Consider the following 17,336-nt stretch of genomic DNA (forward strand, 5'->3'; position numbering starts at 1 on the left):
TGAGAAATAATTTAGTTTGTTGGATCTTATTCTTGTGAAGAACATTCTATTCTGTTATTCAGATTTGGATTGATATGCTTTGACTTTCTGACAGTTGCGTTAATTACTGAATGTGAGTGTAAAAAACATTTCTCTGGAACAAAAAATAGATGTATACTGTATTCTACTAGTAAGGTTTATAATAAGGAGGTTTTGGGGTACTTTATAGGGTTTTCTCACATAGGAGACCATAATATCTACTTAGTTGTAGTTGCACACACTAAAAGTCTGTAAAATCTAAGTAAATTGCTGATTGTTATATGCTGAGATAGATTATCTGCATGAAAATAATATTCTCTTGACTCCAGAAAGAAAATTATCCCAGCTTTATAGTGAAGGTGACAACTAGATAGCATAGTGGAATGTTTTTGAAAGCCATATTTAAGAAACTTAGAATATATGTGACCTTGTGCATTGATGTATCATGTTGATGCAACACGAATTTAGTCAGCATACCCAGGATTTCTGGGCAGTTCCATTGCATTCTCTGTGATGTTGGTATTTCAGTTGTTCAGCTTTAAAATCTCAGCTCTTGTGACTGTTGTACTTTATAAAAAGGCCATTGAGTAGTGTTCTTTCCAAAGCCGGCATCTTCCAAACAAGATAAAATTATTTAGATGAGATATAATAATCTCAAAGCTATTTACTTGAAAGCTATCAATGTCCTTTCAACTTAAAGGAGTTCCTCGGACACTGTTAAAGTAATGCAGCTTCTTCAAGCTTAAAATGCTTATTGTATATCCCAATTTATTTTTGCTCTTTGTGATGCTATTATGCATACAGGACAGATAATGCTAAAACAATGTTTAAAAGTTTGATGGTGGTGGCATTATGTAACAGTCACTTTTCAACACAGCTATAGGGTTTCAATTTACAAATTTAACATGATAAAAAAAAAACAAAAAAACAACAAAAAACAGTCTAGCAAGCTGCAAACTTTTAAAGACTTTAAATCTGCCAAATTATAGTCACTTATTTTTGCCTGACATATTTTCAGCTTAGACCCACATAGGGGCTGCCAAACTTGTTTCTTTTCATTACCTGTTCTATGTCTGGCTCGAAGTTTAGATTTTAGAAAATGGAAAAAAGCTGTTTGTGAAATCACAAGGCTCTTGAGCTCTTAGTTTCCTCTTAGTATCAGCGTTTATTTATTTAGGTTTGGGCTGGGTTTCAAAAGATTGAAATTGGAAACAGAGAAGGTGACTCTGAATACCATTTATCTGTATGTAAGCGAACATTCAATGTACATTTAATTTAAAAAATTGCTGTTTCCTACAAGAGGGAGATATTTTTCACATTGTTAAAACATTTTTAGAGGTCACTAGGTGGTCATGTCACCAGCAGGGAGTTTTTGTTTGGCAGGCTGCATTAGCAGTTAGTAACAAATGCCTCCCATGATTCTGTGTTCAAAAGGAGCTGCTTTGCAAGTAACAAATACTTACAACCTGAGAACTGAAGTATAAAAAGTAGTGACAGGGGAAAATGTTTGGAAATGTAAAACAGCATCTTTAGTGGCCAAATTGGAGTGTTTAGGGAATTGAAGATTACATATCTACTTTATACTTGAGCTTAGAGTTTACAGAAGCAATAATATTTTCACTACTGCAGTTGTGAGTCTCATCATTTCAAGTTAGTGAAGAAGTGTAAATTTGTATCTTGCAGATGTCCTCTGTTTGGGTTGTAACTAACGTTTCAGAGTATTTTTTATCAGGTGTATCATACTTCTTTTAATTTTTGTTCCCTGGTGCAGTGTTTGTATATTTCATAAATGCCCATAAATATTTTTTACTTAATTTTACACAGAGTTGGAATATTGTAAGAAGAGGCAATGAAACTGAATAACACCAAACATATTTGGCCAGATATACACTGTGTGAGAAGGGAACCCATGTTTGACTGTTTTTAATTTCGGAGCATTTTTCTTTATTACTTGAGCTATGGTCTCTAAATATTTGCTAGAGAAAATAAGATGATAATGTTAATATTTGCTAAGTAAAAATATTTCAAGTTGGACTGAAAACATCAGTTTGTTATAAATATAATAATTTTAGTTTATAAACAGAAATCATTATTAGCTGTAACAGTGACTTCTTCCTCCAACTCTAGAGTTCACTTTTTTCTTAAGAATATAATAGTAAATTCTAGTTATACTAGTGTAAAATTAGGCCCATATCATCCCACTATGCTTAAGAAAATGGAGGGAAAGAACTCTAGGAGAAGATACCCTTAATTATGCTAACATGAAGCAACATGTTGAGTTTCTTCATACTGAACTGATTCATACCTAAGCTCCCACTCAGACATCCATCATATTCTATTGCCAGTATCTCCACAGTCTGCACATTTTGTGCAGTCAGATGCATAGAATAACTGCATTGTTAGGCCACATTTTTCACTTGAACTGTACATGTCCAGAGTGATGCCTTCTTTGTAGGTGAGAGTCTGTGTTGGAAATATAGCATGTCCAGTTTTGTTTCAAATGAGGTATACTTTCTCTAGTGAGTCTTCAAGGGATAGACAAAGCCAGAAGCAGGATGAACTAGACACATGAGGTCTTTCTCTTTGGCACAAATCAAAAGATTTTGTTCCTTCAAGCAGACCTTTGCTATTTCCAATGGGAGATTCTTGTCCATGAACAGTCCTGAAGGTGTGAGAATCAAGAATAGCTCTGACCTAACACAGGATTAAGTGTGTGTAATCTTATCAACGTACCTTTATACTTAATTGCCATACGAAAGAATCTCTAGAATATGTTAGAAGGGAGCTGCTGTGCCCTCTGATCCTATGACCTTGTAAAAACCAGGCCTGCAATCTGGATGAGTTGAAGAATAATGTGCACCAGCTGTACAGTCTAGATGTAGCACTGGGAACCAAGACTTTGACAAAAAAAGGCGTTTGGAAAGACACATTAGTCCAATTAATACCACATGGTGACCTTATGAGGACTCCTTGGGGTCCCTTTTTGGAATTAGACCTGGACCGTATCTAGCAGCTGGATTTTGTTTACACTTGAGAGTTGCTGTGGTTTGGTTTGCTGTAGTTTTGCTTTTCTGTATTGAATAGGAAAAGATCAGGCCTGGAATTCTCAATATATCTATTTTCTTATATTCACATTCTGTTAATTTTTCTGGGATTCCTAGCAGGAGCAAACTTAATCTTTACTTCAAGCTCTGGTGTACTAGGTTAGCTCATTATTACTATGGTTAGGACTAGAGAAGATGGCAGAAAAACATTATCTCAGGCATTGGGCCACTGTTATATCAAGCAATGAGCTAAGGACTTCTGTTTCTCATGTGTGAGTTTTATCTGGTTGCCCTAAGGCCTGCCAGCAAGTTCCCTTATTTCCTGTGTTATTATGGGCATTCTGCTTGGTTGACCTTGTCTGACTCTTGAGAGCTATGGTTATGTTTACCTTCATTATCATATAATCACGCAATACGTGGAAGTTGTGACCTTATTCTGGGTAATGGCACTATCTATAAGTAATGAGATTTACTTAAAATATTTTTGTTAGTAAGGTTGCCTAAAAGTGGTCTTAGTGGATTGGAATAAGCAGTGTTTGCTAGGTCCAAGAGTTCCACAGCCATTTGTAGAATTCCCTCTATTTTAGGACCTGTGCAAAGGGGAACTGTATTTCCCCTTCAAGAAAAAAAAGTGAACATTTTTGGATGACTTCATTTCTTTTTATTTAGTTGGTTATAAAGAAGTTGCAGCTCTTGTAAAAATGCATAAGTTTGTGTTATCACATGTACAGTAAGAAATAATTTGTTATTTGGTCTTTTTCTTTTTCTCTGTTTAAGTGCAGTCTGAGTAATTCACCATCAAGCTCACTAAAAATTGATCTATGAGGTGGTAAGTGTTGGTTAAGGCTATTTCTTCTTTAGGTAGCTGGCATACATTTGTTCTCTCCTGTCCTGTAACAGCTAAGGTTTCGCTGCTGGAATAAATTATTTTAGTGTTAGATCCATCTTTAGAAAATGAAAGCAACGGCTTTTTAGCCAGAAAATTTTATCAACACCTTTGACATATCACCAGTGAGATGCCGTAATCATTTTTAGAAATCCTTTCTTTGCTGACTTAGAAAAAGTCATCATTGCTGAGAGTGTTCTGTCACTTGAGAAACTAAGGCCTCTCTCAACGTGAGCGCAATAATGAATGCAAGCTTATGCCTTGGTCCTGTGAGGAATTTAAGCTGTTTCCTGAAAGGAGGTTGGGGCACAGTTGGGGTTTTGTCTATCTCAAGTCTGAGGATTGTTCACTTTTAGGTGCAGTGTTGGATGCTGGGAACTGTTCTCAGTTGACAGTGATGGGGATTCCATGTACTTGGTTGACTGTGCTATGACTACCTGATATTTAGTTACCAGATAATGGCATAAACTTAGCGACAAAGTAAACTTCACAAACTCTGCCAGTTAGGTTCTATGTTTGTTCAATTTGCGTACCTATATATTAGCTGTCTGGAATGGGAGATGCTGGGGAGGGAGATTCATGGTGAGAGATTCAGGCTTGCCAGCTTCCTGGCTTAGCAGCAGTGCTAGCATGACTGCAGGATGCAGAAGTGGTGGAATTATGTGGAAGTGGCAGCAGTATCCACTAAGAAAGGAAGCGGGCAGCAACAGCCCAGGGGTGTGAATGGGAGGAATGTCAAGGTGAATCACACAATGAGGCATTACTTCTTAAGAGACTTTTAGCTGCAAAAAAGTTAACATACCTTACACTAGGATGTAAGGGCTTCAAAACATTACCAGTCATTTAGTATTCCAGGCCTAGCAAAAATTTGCAGGCTAAAAGGATAGGATTTTGTTATAACTTGTAGTGGTTATTTTACCTGTTTAAATAAAAATAGAAAATGTCAACTAGCAGTTCCTCTTTTTATTATGAAGCGCACATAAGTTATACACTGTATTAACTGTGGGGTGGGACAAATAATTTTCCCTTTAAAATACAAATGGTTGAGACAGTGACTTAGAAAACATAAGAAATTAATTATTTATGAGATATTGCTAGCATATGTGAATTTAAATTCCCATACACTACACGTTAATTTTTGCTTATGTAGTCAGCACTGGTATGTTACGTTCCTTGCTTTTCAGATCTCTTGCTTCAAGCTAGTCTGCTTCCTGTAAATGTGAACTGAATATGTCAGCCATTATAAACATCATATGCGCTCTGTTCCTCCCAAACAATTGTAGCTGTTAGTAATTGTTCATTACAAAGTAACTTCCACTAATGTTCAGAAGCATGGAAGTAATTTGAGGAGAATATACTTTCTTCTTTTCTTCTTAAATAATACGAATCTCTGCCTTAAGGATAAGCTTAAGTCAACCTTATGTATGGAATCATGAGCAGTATTCAGTTTTAAACATGAGCAGACCAGCCAAAAAATTAGGTCTTTCTCAGTTTTTACTGCTTGAACGTAGTTTTTAACGTTTTCAGTGTTGTAGTGTTTCCTAGTTTTTAAATTTATTTATTTATTTTAGTGAAAATATAGATTCCTGTTGTTAAATTAAGGTAGTTTATGCAATAATAGCCTATATATCTTTCTCTTTTTGGAGTAATGATGTTGGATAACTTTTTAGCACCTGACACTGACCTGAAGTTTTGGATGTTAAATCTTTTATTCCAGAAAATAACATATTCTGATTCTTTCAGAACCTCTTTGTCAAGTGTTTGCACTTTAAAAAAATAAAATTGCTTAAGTAATGCTCTAACCAGCTCATGTAGATCCATTACAATTGAAATAACTCCTGGAATAATGCAAGTCTTTGTTGCTTTTAAGATTGCGAGCTTTCTTTTGTCCTGAATATTACTTTCAACATCATAGCTACCTGCACAATTCATTTGTACTGATTAACCAATACATTTGCACAACATTAAAAAAGAATCCTCAGACTATTTTTCTGTGAAATCATCTAAACATTGATATTGTTAGTTTTGGGTACTTTTAACTGTTGATGCTCTATCATCTACCACTCATTGAAGAATGACTGCTCATTGAAGAAGTTAACAGCTTTTGTTTCATTTCTCACAGTGATAGTCCTTGCTTCTACTTCTGGTTCATCCTGAAATGGACTGTAATATCTGAATGAGTCACAAGGCCACCCAGATAGCAATTTAAGAGTATTTTCCATAGCAACTGCTTAGGGTCTTTCTCTCACGATTCTTTCCAGATGTGCTGTTGATTCAGGTAATACTCAAAATCCTATTTAGAAATATCTAATTTTACTATTGTCTTGGAGTATAGAGCTCATCCAAGGTCATGGTAAGTCTACACTTCTGTATATAGTTGAAAAAAAATCAACTATGGCTTTGCAGAGGCCTCAGTAGTTGTCCCCTATTTGATTCTAAGCAAACTTTTGATGTTCAAATTGACTGGCTATTGTTTTCAAAAAGCTACATTGATTTTTGTTATACTTAGTGTCCACACATTAAACTTTAGAAGTCATAGTTTTTGACAGTACCATGGACAATTTGAAAACCTTCATTACTTTGAATGTTCTGATAAACATACCTCCTGTCGAAATATCACTAGGAATTGTATGAATTAATAAAAACAACTAGAAATGTCTCATCAGAAAATTATATTTTGCTCTCTACATAATATCAAAAACCAAATATGAATAACTCTGTCCCTGCAGAAGTGCTCCTTTTTCAGCTAATTCAATGACTGTCAGCAAACTCTATTCCCACTGGTATCTTTTTTTGTTTCCTGTTACTCTACCATACCTGCTGTTTGTAGTGCAACTGCTTTCAATGCCTCACCTTACAGGCTTGGTAGCATTTTCAGCAGAGCTCTAGTATGTCTCTCTTCAAGAAGATTCTTCTCAATCGTGTATCTTTAACACAACCCCAAGAGAACCCAAATAGAATAGATATCTTCTGACATACATCTATCTGACCAAGGGAGAGATCTAAGGAAAGTCAAATAGTTAAATACAAAATTTGGTAAGAAAGGAGAAGCAGATTGGTTAACCTGCCCATCTAATATACTATGAATGTGTGTACTATTCTATTCTACTAAAGTACAGAGTATTTTACTCCTATCACTGACAGTAATAATTTTAAAAAGTTCAATGAAACAGCTTCTCAGTAATTGATTGTAGTCATATGGATTAAAACACTTTGTTGTATACTTCTGAAGTAAATCTGAACTAACTTAGCTCAAAAGCAGGCTTATTTTTTTCAAGTGAAGTTTTGTTGTGGAACTGTCCTAAAATATTCAACTACATCTATTCTATTGCATTGACTATTATTGCTACTCAAACATCCATCTTGATGGGCAATATACCTTCACTCTGATACTCATGCATCTTTGAGAAAGTCTGTATGTACTACTGTCTTCACTGAAAGTCAACAGAAATCATCTTAGAGCTCCATGATTTTACATATGCATCCATGGTCTGAAGCAAATTTTTAAAAAGTTAACCCACCAAAGTAGATCAATGAACAAACTTCTTTATGCAAAGTTGAATCATATGATGGTCTTCACGCTCCTGGCAATACTTATGAATTACTCCATTAGCAAGGAAGTCATATAATTAAATAACATCATGTGGTATCCTATCTCTTTCATTTGCAATCATTTAAGATACTAATTAGAGAAATATTTCTGTGCTGTTGTCTAATTCCCTCTGTTCTTCCTTTAACAATATATTGGGCCTGTTCTAGGCTTCCGTTGTCTTTGCTGATACTTTTCTATTTTAAAGTTACAGTTCTCATATGCTATATATCGACCTTGCAATATTTTGTTAAAAAGGATTTTTTTTTTTTTTTTTTCACTGAAGTAGTATCCTGGAGGCAACGTTTGAATAAATATTTTCCTACGAGGGGCTTTTAGGCCTTTTGATTTCGTACTCTTAAAGGAATGATGTCCTGTTAGGTTTCAAATAAGTAATATAATATTTATTATATCTGTTACATTTTTTAAACATTTGACAAAAAATTATTGACACCAATGATTCATGATATTATTGTAATAGTTGGTCTTTTGTTGCTTGATCAGAAATGCAAATCCAGTGGTTTCCATTATAACAAAGCATTCAGAAACATAGCAATAAGTGATGCATGCCATCATATTAATAATAGTAATGGTGACTATGACTCACAGGTCTAAATCAAAATAATTAAAATTTTAAATGTGAGCCTGATGGAGGAAGGGTAAGTTTCAAAATTCTCAGGAATTTCTTACTCTAAGCCTAACATACAAAATTGTATTCAGAGATACTTTTATGGATACAGGAAATCATACAACGCTGTTTAAATGATCTCTGACACTTGCTTTTTATAAGCGATCATTTAATCTAGCCTGTCTATCACTTATCAAATACAAATTATGCACTGCCATGAAAGTGCATTTTGTTAATCTTACGTATTCAGTTTTCTTTCTTCTTTTTTACTTTAAATTGCATTCCAGCATATATTGTTTCAAAATAAGATTAATTACTCCTTCTATGATTAACATTAAATTTTAGGTGCTCTACATTCAAATTTATGAGCTTTTTAATATATTTTTCAAAGGGAAGAAGAAGTAACTTAAGTCACTTTTGAAAATGAGAGCAGTCTTTTCCTTCAACTTCTAATGGGAAGTATTGAAACCGATCTTAGTGTCTTTAATTTTGTGGAAGGATCATTTTCTTGAAATTTGTTAATTTCTGATAAATGTCTATTCAGAGTATTTTCTCATTTCAAAATTAAGAACAGAATACACTTAACAGAAGGTGTTTTTTTTCCCTCTCAACCTCAATTTTACATTTTTCTGACTCAAATATTTTAAATTCTATGCAATTATCTTAAAACAATGGTAACTTTTAATAATATTTTCTAAGCTTAAATATTTGCTAGTTCTAAAATGTTACTGAGATCTATATTCTAGAGATCAAACCATTCATCCTGCAAAGTACTTTTATCTTTGTCTTCTATAAACACAAAAACCAGAGTTGAAGGATGAGAAGGCTGACAATGACAGATTACCTGTAGTTTTGTTTTCCTGTTTAACTTATGTGGACTCTGTGCAGCACTGTGTTCTGCTGTAACACAATCCCATGCATCCAGATGCCATTGTTCTTGTTCTTAGTAGTCCCCACTTCTCCACTCTATTGCAGTGTGGCATAAAATAAGCAGACTTATTTTTGCCATATCTTGCTTTTTTCCTCTGTAGAACCACATTAACCCAAGAGAACAGTAGGAGACAATCCCAGTAAAAAGCTGCAAAACCCAGAAATAATTATCATAGTTAAACTTTTTCAGCTCTATTTTGAATTCTGTGAATTCTTTTTTTCCCCTTTATATTTCTCATGCAGTCTGAAGTGTGTTATCTCTCCTCACACGTGAGCAGTGCTGTCTGAATGAAACGATAATGCAGTGGTTTCATATGATCTATGAAACCAAATGTAATTGGTTTCACCAGTGTGTCTCTTTTCTGAGTGGGTGTTTTACTTATCTGTCATTTCCAAAACATAAATCATCAAGACATCAGAAGTTCAATGTTATGGGGCTTGAAAAAGTTCAGAGAATTCAAAGGGCAGTTGAGAGCCTGCCTCTTACTGGAAAAGTAGTACTGAAAGATGGGCACCAAGTTCCTTCTTTGCCTTTAAAATCACTCCAAACATACACCTATGTAGATGATTTTTGTTTGCTTAATAGAAGAAAGCATGTACATGCATTAGCAGTTGCTGATAGGCAGAAAAAAAAGAATTTTAAATTTTCAATATGAATACAAAGCTGTTACTATTACTGGGGGATGTAGTAATGGAAATAATGAAACATGGGGGAGGAAGACTAAGGGATAAAAGAGGGAAAATGAATAAGAGTGTTGCATTTTCAGTAAATTCCTTTGTGATTATTTAGCATCAAGTCCTTTGTTTTCCTTCTTTCCATTTTCTCTGAGATTTCACATAATGGAGAGCTCCTTCATCTTTGCTCTTCCTGATTATTATTTAATGAAGTTATGCAGCTTACAGCTTTAAGGGTTAGGGTTAGGGACAGAGACCATGTCTTACACCTCACAGATGCCTCCAGAAGAAGGGTTGATAAGATGGCAAATTCAAGGTTTGACAGTCAGATAATACGAGTAAAAGTGCTTGATGTGTTGGGCTGGGGAACTATGCATGTAAGAATAGAACCCCTGTGTTTCTATCCTATAGTTAATGAAGCAGTCCTTTGCTGCTTGCTGTGACTGAGCTGTGGAGTATCTGGTCCACTCTGCTTGCCACAAGGGCACTGGGATGATCTGAAGGGCTATTTCATATATACAGTTTTCCTTCTGAAAATATCTCAAAAGGATTTGTTCTTTGAAAAGAGTGAAAAATAACTGTTCCTTCAAAAGAACTGAACTATGAATTGTGCCTATTGCAAAATGAGTTTAGTCGTGAAATTTTATATCAGAAATATGATTTCAGGAAAACTGCCTAAGATCTGTAGTGACCGAATTTAAATGTGTCACACAGCTCTGTTATCGAATATGCAGATTTTAAATGTCCTGCTTGTGGTCTGTATGTTTTGTTTCTGAAGAAAAAAGCTTCAAAATACTAATAATGTTCTGAAGTTTGTTTTCTAAGATGCATGCACATCCATAATGGATTAACAGCATGTTTTAACAGACCATTTATTTGCTTTAGGAGTGACAGAGAGAAGCTGTTTCAAACAGGATCTCTCATCACTGTCTATCTCTAGTCACCTCCTACTGAACCTAAGGTTGAATACTGGGGGTCATGAGGGAAAGAAAACAATAATTAAAGGGAAAAAGTTGATTGAGCTGTTTTTTTTCTCCTTCAGTATGATTAGTATGTGAGAAGCTGCCTGAGTACTCTACTGTGTATCATTAGTTCAAACATTTCTGACTTGATGTAACTTTAATGATGGCTTTTTCAGTTGCATTCTGTATTTTTGAAGAACGATTTAAGTAGAAAAGGCAGTTAAAGTTCTTAGAAGATCATCTTCCTATAAATCCGGGAATTTGGTTAGATTACAATTGGATGGTTCCTAAGAACAACTCATTCCACCCCCCAGAAAGTTGTCATGAGTTCCTTTATTAAAGCTCAGAATATTATTCTTAGACTAACAGAGGTGGGGAGTAAAGCAGGAGTGTTTACAGAATTCACTTCTAAATTGACTGTGATAAGTGGCAATGCAATGTATTATGATTAGAGGTTTCTGGGAGACCCTTTAAGAAGGTTAACTGCAAGGCAGCTCTCAAAAGAAAGCATTTATCTTAGTGGCCATCCTTCAGTGTTTTATACTACTGAGAATTTTTTTGTGGGTGGTTAGAACCATTTTTTGTGTTTTATTAGCTATATCTTGAATACCTCCTACAAGCTGAATGACAGTTTAGGGTTATTAAATCTGTTCTTAGTGCATTCTTTTATCCATAGTTAATCTTGACTAAATATATGCGAGTGAGCAACCTTTTTTTTTTTTCTCAGTTGTTGCCATATTTGTTAAAGAAGTTATTCCATTTGACATTTGTTTAGGCTGCACTGTGATAAAATACTGTATACAATATACTTTTTCAGTTTGGCATTCAACAGAGTCTTTCATGGATTTATTTCTTCTTGCATTATCTTATCTTCCTGTATAGCATGCTAAGGCTTCCTTTTCATATTAAGTAATTTTTTTAACTCCTGGACAGATGCTTTCAAAAACACTTACTCTGCACTGCTAGAGATCTATGAGATTGCAGTTTTCAGGTGTTTGGTTACATTTATAATTGTTGCTTTGTTACCATCTACTTCCTCCAGCTCTGTATACGTTAATTCAAATTAGACTTTCAGATGCCTAGCAATCATTTTACAAAAAGGTTTATATGATTTAATATTTTTGTTTTTTAATTAAAAAGCTTTGTCTTGTATCAGATTAAGAGTTGGTAAATCCTCCATGGAAAGGTATCTTTGTACACTGTCACTGACAGTCATATATATATACATCATATGTAGTATGAAGTTATTTTTATTTGTAACGTGTTTTTCTCAAAAACTTGATCATTCTGACCTTTTGTAGTGTTCTTGAAATATATGTAGAAATTTAAATGTAAAAGTTCTGTCTTTCTAGTCATAGTAAAGCTAGCAGGTGTATTGTGTAAGAATATGAAACATGGGCCTAAACTCAAAGGAGTACTGCCTTAAATGAGACACAGCATAAATCAACATAAACCACTGAGCTGCTGAATAATTGAGTTTTCTAGTTTGTCATCCATGTGGTTAATGAAAAAATTAGAGTGGGATTGTGGATAGTTTGGGGTGGATTCCTGCTTCCTTGAGCTCTTGTCTACCGGGAAGGGTCTGTACCTTTCCTCTTTACTTGACATGACATATATTAATATATCTGTGCACCTTTCTTGGTACTTCTCACTGTAATCTTTAGTACATTAAGCCCATATCTCAATGCTGCAGATGTGACCATTGAGAGACTGCTGTATTCACATTCTATGAAGGAGACTAGCTTGTCTTTGCTATGAATTACAATGTAATCTGGCTTTGCCATCTGAGATATTTCATTTCTAGAATGTAGCTTTTCTAGGGAAGAACTCTCCTTGTTGTGAGCACCCAATTATAGTGGAGCATATTTAGATGAATACTGGTAACTGTTTTATGTAACTCAAAAGAAAATGTAAAGATTACTTATCAGTGTGGAGAAAATGCTGTTTGATTTAACATGTATTTTAGTAAACTGAGAGTTTACCTAATTTTACCGTGTTCAGTTGGAATAATTTTTCTCAGTGTTAAAAGTACTACTCTGGTATTTGTGTAACAGATTAGTTTGCCAAAAGAGAGATGAAAAACTGTGAATAGCAAAAAGGATTACTCTTTGTAAATATTACTGTTAAAGAATGTCATTTAATTCAGTGCTTTAATAAATTATTTTAAAATGTATTTTATTACCATAATTTATTAAACAATAAGGAGTCATTTTGGCTGGAAATACTGATAACATCTCTATAGTACTATATTGGGATAATTATATTTTTTCCTGACACACTAGATAATTAGGAATTATAAATTATGCTTACACTCTTAAACATGTGAGCTGGAGAGTATAATGGACTGTATGTCGTTTTTGGTGCCAGCTCAGCTCCCAGTTTTCAAATATCCTGGCGCAGAAATGAATGGTGATTTTCAGTGAAATGGATGTGTATTACTCACCTGAGAGATTTAGGTGAAGATCTTGCTAATTGCTTTACGTGTCTGATTGAAGTTACTTCATGATTGTTACTGAGAATGTCATTTTTTCCTGCTGTTTTGCTAGCATCTTAGCTTTGCTCCTAGAGGTCAGGTATTCACGTTTCCTGCAAAAACAGTAATTTTGTTTTTAACAAAAACTCACAAAAAGTCACTGGGCAGCTAAAGTAAATTTATTTGGTTCTTCCATAGAGAATTTCAAGGTTAACGATAGGTAATACAGTAGCTTTCATAAGCATTGATAGACCTGTGTGTGGCATCTAATCAAATATATATGGCAATGTAGAGCTTCAGATCTGTCCACACAGGCTGCTGCATAAATTCTTGCACCTCTTGATTCACTTTGTCCATTCCAGTGAGGCACTGTACTTTTTCAATCTATATCTTCCATAGAAAAGCTACAACTTTGGCAGTATTCTGGGCCATACACAAGTAAGAGAGGCAGATTTGGTTTTTTCAGATTCTCTGTCAGAATCTGTACCTCTGTTTTGCATATTAATAATACAAAGCATAAGGTCTTCCCTCTGTGTTGAAGTTAATTTCTGAGGATGTAGACAACCCTGTAGCCCATCTACTGGTGGAGCACAACATTTTGTTACTACTTTGCTGAACTCTTGTTAACCCATATGCCTGGTAAAATGCCTCTGGTTTATATATTTGAAATTATTACTGTTCAAATTATCCATGTTTATAAACACAGATAATGTGCCAACATGCTCCAGGAGAATGTCTGTGCAGACAGGTGCAGACAGATGAAAGCTCCCTCTGCCCGTGCTCTGAACATAGTGTATGATGTGAGCCAGTCCCAGCCTGGAAACCAGTAGCCTGTTGTGTGGCACTATGCCCAAGCTAAAATGTCTTGTGTCTTAGATAAATGAGGCTTTACAGCTTCTGAACTGAAGCTGATTTGCATTCATGAGGCTTCAAAAACACAGACTGTGTGCGTTCACCTGCCCATGTATGCGGATGTGTTCATTGTTACACAATGCGGTGGAAGGACTTCAGTACAAATTCCCATACTTGTGTTCTTATTCAGTCTTCAGTAAATATTTGTAGATTTAAGACCTCCTAACTTCACTTAGGTTTGTTGTAAAGATAAAAATTAACAAACATGGTGACCAATAGTATGAAATACTGGTAGCTGATTCAACTGTCTGTATGTGCTGGGGGTTGTATTCTGGTCTTCAATTGTCTCAATACTGCAACTATGCAATGTTTTACAAATAGCTGTGTACTGAATGGAATTATCCTGTCAACCACATGGCAGTCAAGAAAAACAATTGCTAAGTTTCAACAAAATAATGTCTTACAAAAATATTATAATGACTTCCGATAGGCTTTTGTAACCCCTCAGTGCCTTCAGCTGATAAGTATACATCTTCAGATATTAAGCAGGTACATCTTAAAATTGGTAATTAATTATAGATAATTTGGAATTATAGATTGATAACTATAGAATTATAGATAGAGATAATTATAGATAATTTGGAATAAGCCCATTTATATTTTGCTATTTAGCAGAGTGTTCCTACTTTACATCAATGATTATCATGAGTGAAAGATTACAACCAAATCATACTTATTTTAATTGCAGTCAGAGCAAATCTTTGTTTTATGTACCCTGAAAACCAGAGTACAAAGCTGAAAGCCGAATCGTCATTAATTGTGATTGTAATACTGTCAGATAAAAGTAGATGAACTCACCTAACCTTATTTAATTTGGAAGAGTATTTGATGTAATAGAGCAACCTGCTATTTCTTTGGATTTAAAGTCACAGCATTCCTGTTGTCAACCCTTTCAGTTAGAGATGTTCTGTTATCGCCCCCGCCACTCCCAAAAGAACCTGCCTGGTGAGGCTGGGCACATTTCTAAAACAGAAAAACAGAGGCTTGTAAAGAGAAAATACTGTAGAGGGAGAAAAAAAAAAAAAAAAAGTTGAATTTGTGTTACATTTTTCCTTCCATTTAAGACAGATGCCAAGAAGGGGTATATTTAGATTTTCTGTGGTGCATAAATTCCCTACTTTCTACAGTATGAGAGAAATGATTTCATAGAGGAGTGCATCTGCTTTCTTTTATTTCAGTGCATTAAGAAGTTAAGATTTTAATGAAAGCTTTATGGAATCGACAATTTATTTGAGCACAAAACATGAAAAATGCTGACAGTCCGGTCTGAATTACCATACAGCATCCTTTATGCATTACTTTGAGGTCTACAGAAAGTAAAATACCTACATCTTGTTTCAGAGTAACCCTATAGACATGTGACTCCTTAATGTATTTTTTTTTTCTTAATATCTGCTATTCTAAATGAGATCTTTTTATTTAAATTAAGACTGCTGGAGACTTATGGCATCCTCTTTTAAACATCCTTTAACCATGATTAGAGTAAAGACGACAGAATAATAAATGAGACTATTTAAGTGTATGAATAAAATGCAACTGTTTATCTAGAATTGATCCACATCTCATAACTTGGAGAGTAAAATAAATGCCTTGTTTTCCTTTGACTCCATCAGAAATATTGTCCTTTAAATATTTACATTAATACACTAGGAATTCTGAAATAAAAGTGAAATAGCTTTCTTGACATTATTACTGGCAAGCAGAAGGATTGCAAGAATTCCAAACTTTTAGCTCACCTTGGATGTATGAAGTTCATGAGCCATATTCTTACATTTATTAGCAGTTGGAACCTAAAGTTAATTTATGGCTCATTTATCCGTGTTTATTTTTTAATGATTGATCTTATGTAGTTCTCAAAAAAGGCATAGGCCATAACATATTCTAAAACCTATTAAGTATTATGTGCTCTTTCTTGGCTGATAAGTCATGGTCTGCCATCAAATGCACTGCAGAAAGTGAATAATTCATTTATTTAAGGAAACAAGGGACAGATTGTGACACTACCAACATGAGCACTTTAGAGCATAAGAAATAATAAGATTTGTGCTTCCAAATGATATGTTGTTGAAATTACTTTTGTCATCTGGCTTCACAAACTACAGTGTGACCCTCCTGGCTTCAGTGTAATTCTATATGTCTCAGTGCTGTAATAGTAATAAATTCATAGGAGAACATCTGTGTAAATGAGTGGAAGATGTTCAGAGATTTTTCTACTGAGTCTTACAGGCTCCCAAATAAACAAGGCAACTGAAGTTTTTTATCACTGTGATTTTATGATTCAGTTGTTACAATTGGAATAGTTCAAAACAGATTTATTAAGGATATTTTAGAATTCAGGTAAGTAAATTAAAAAACAAAAAACAACAACAACAACAACAAAATAGCAACAAAGATTTTTTAGATCCAAGGGTTTCAAATAATTATTAGATGTTATGTCAGAATAAAAAGAAAGCCACTGACTGAGATAAATGCTTTAAAAAATATTTAGATTATGAAAAAAGGAAGAAAGTGAATTTCTTTTTGCTCTTGTGGATAAAAGAAGCATTTCATGTAGCATTTTTGTTCTGTTTTATGAAGAATGTAATGTTTGTCATTTTATTTTATCAGACAGGAAGCACTGCTTGCTGCAATTAGTGAAAAGGATGCAAACATTGCCTTGCTTGAACTGTCTGCTTCAAAGAAAAAGAAGACACAAGAGGAAGTAATGGCTCTTAAAAGAGAGAAGGACAGATTAGTACATCAGTTAAAACAGCAGGTGGGGAGAAACTCATTTTCATACTTTTGTGGAAACTGATAAGTGACGTTATTTTCATTTGTACTATTTTCTTCTAACATCAAACCAGGTCTGTTATGTGCCGGCAATTGTGATAAGTAGATGTTAAATGTAAATGTTTCTGTGTTGCTTCTTTTTGGTTGCTAAGTATTTAGTTGAATGTTTGACAGGTTTGTATTTCAAGGGCTGCTCCAAAAGTAATTCCTCCTATTTTATTATGTTGGCCCATGATGTCAGAGGCAGATGTTGGTGGGGTGGCAGTAGATATGAACATTTCTGCCAGTATTCTGTTATGTTTTGTTGATGTATGTTTTATAGGGGCATTATAGCATAGGGGCAATCTGACAAAATGGCGTCTGACATGGAAGAGGGATGCCATTGAATTCTTCCATGCAGAGAAAATGGCACCCACTGGCATTCATTGATGCTTGCTGAAGATTGATGGA

At 34.6% G+C, this 17,336-nt stretch overlaps 1 protein-coding gene across 26 annotated transcripts in view; it reads left to right on the forward strand.

Annotated features, from left to right (window-relative positions):
* ERC2 (ELKS/RAB6-interacting/CAST family member 2) overlaps positions 1 to 17,336 on the forward strand; it is a 360,031-nt gene that overhangs the window by 222,889 nt on the left and 119,806 nt on the right. For all 26 annotated transcript variants that reach the window (XM_085516429.1, XM_085516432.1, XM_085516423.1 and 23 more), the window contains one exon: positions 16,725 to 16,872. In XM_085516429.1, coding sequence (XP_085372555.1) covers positions 16,725 to 16,872 — 148 coding nt within the window. The remainder of the gene's footprint in view (positions 1 to 16,724; positions 16,873 to 17,336) is intronic.

The sequence above is a fragment of the Coturnix japonica genome, chromosome 15 (genome assembly GCF_054131305.1).
Source record: "Coturnix japonica strain WE chromosome 15, WE-NBRP24, whole genome shotgun sequence".
NCBI classification, from domain to species: Eukaryota; Metazoa; Chordata; class Aves; order Galliformes; family Phasianidae; genus Coturnix; species Coturnix japonica.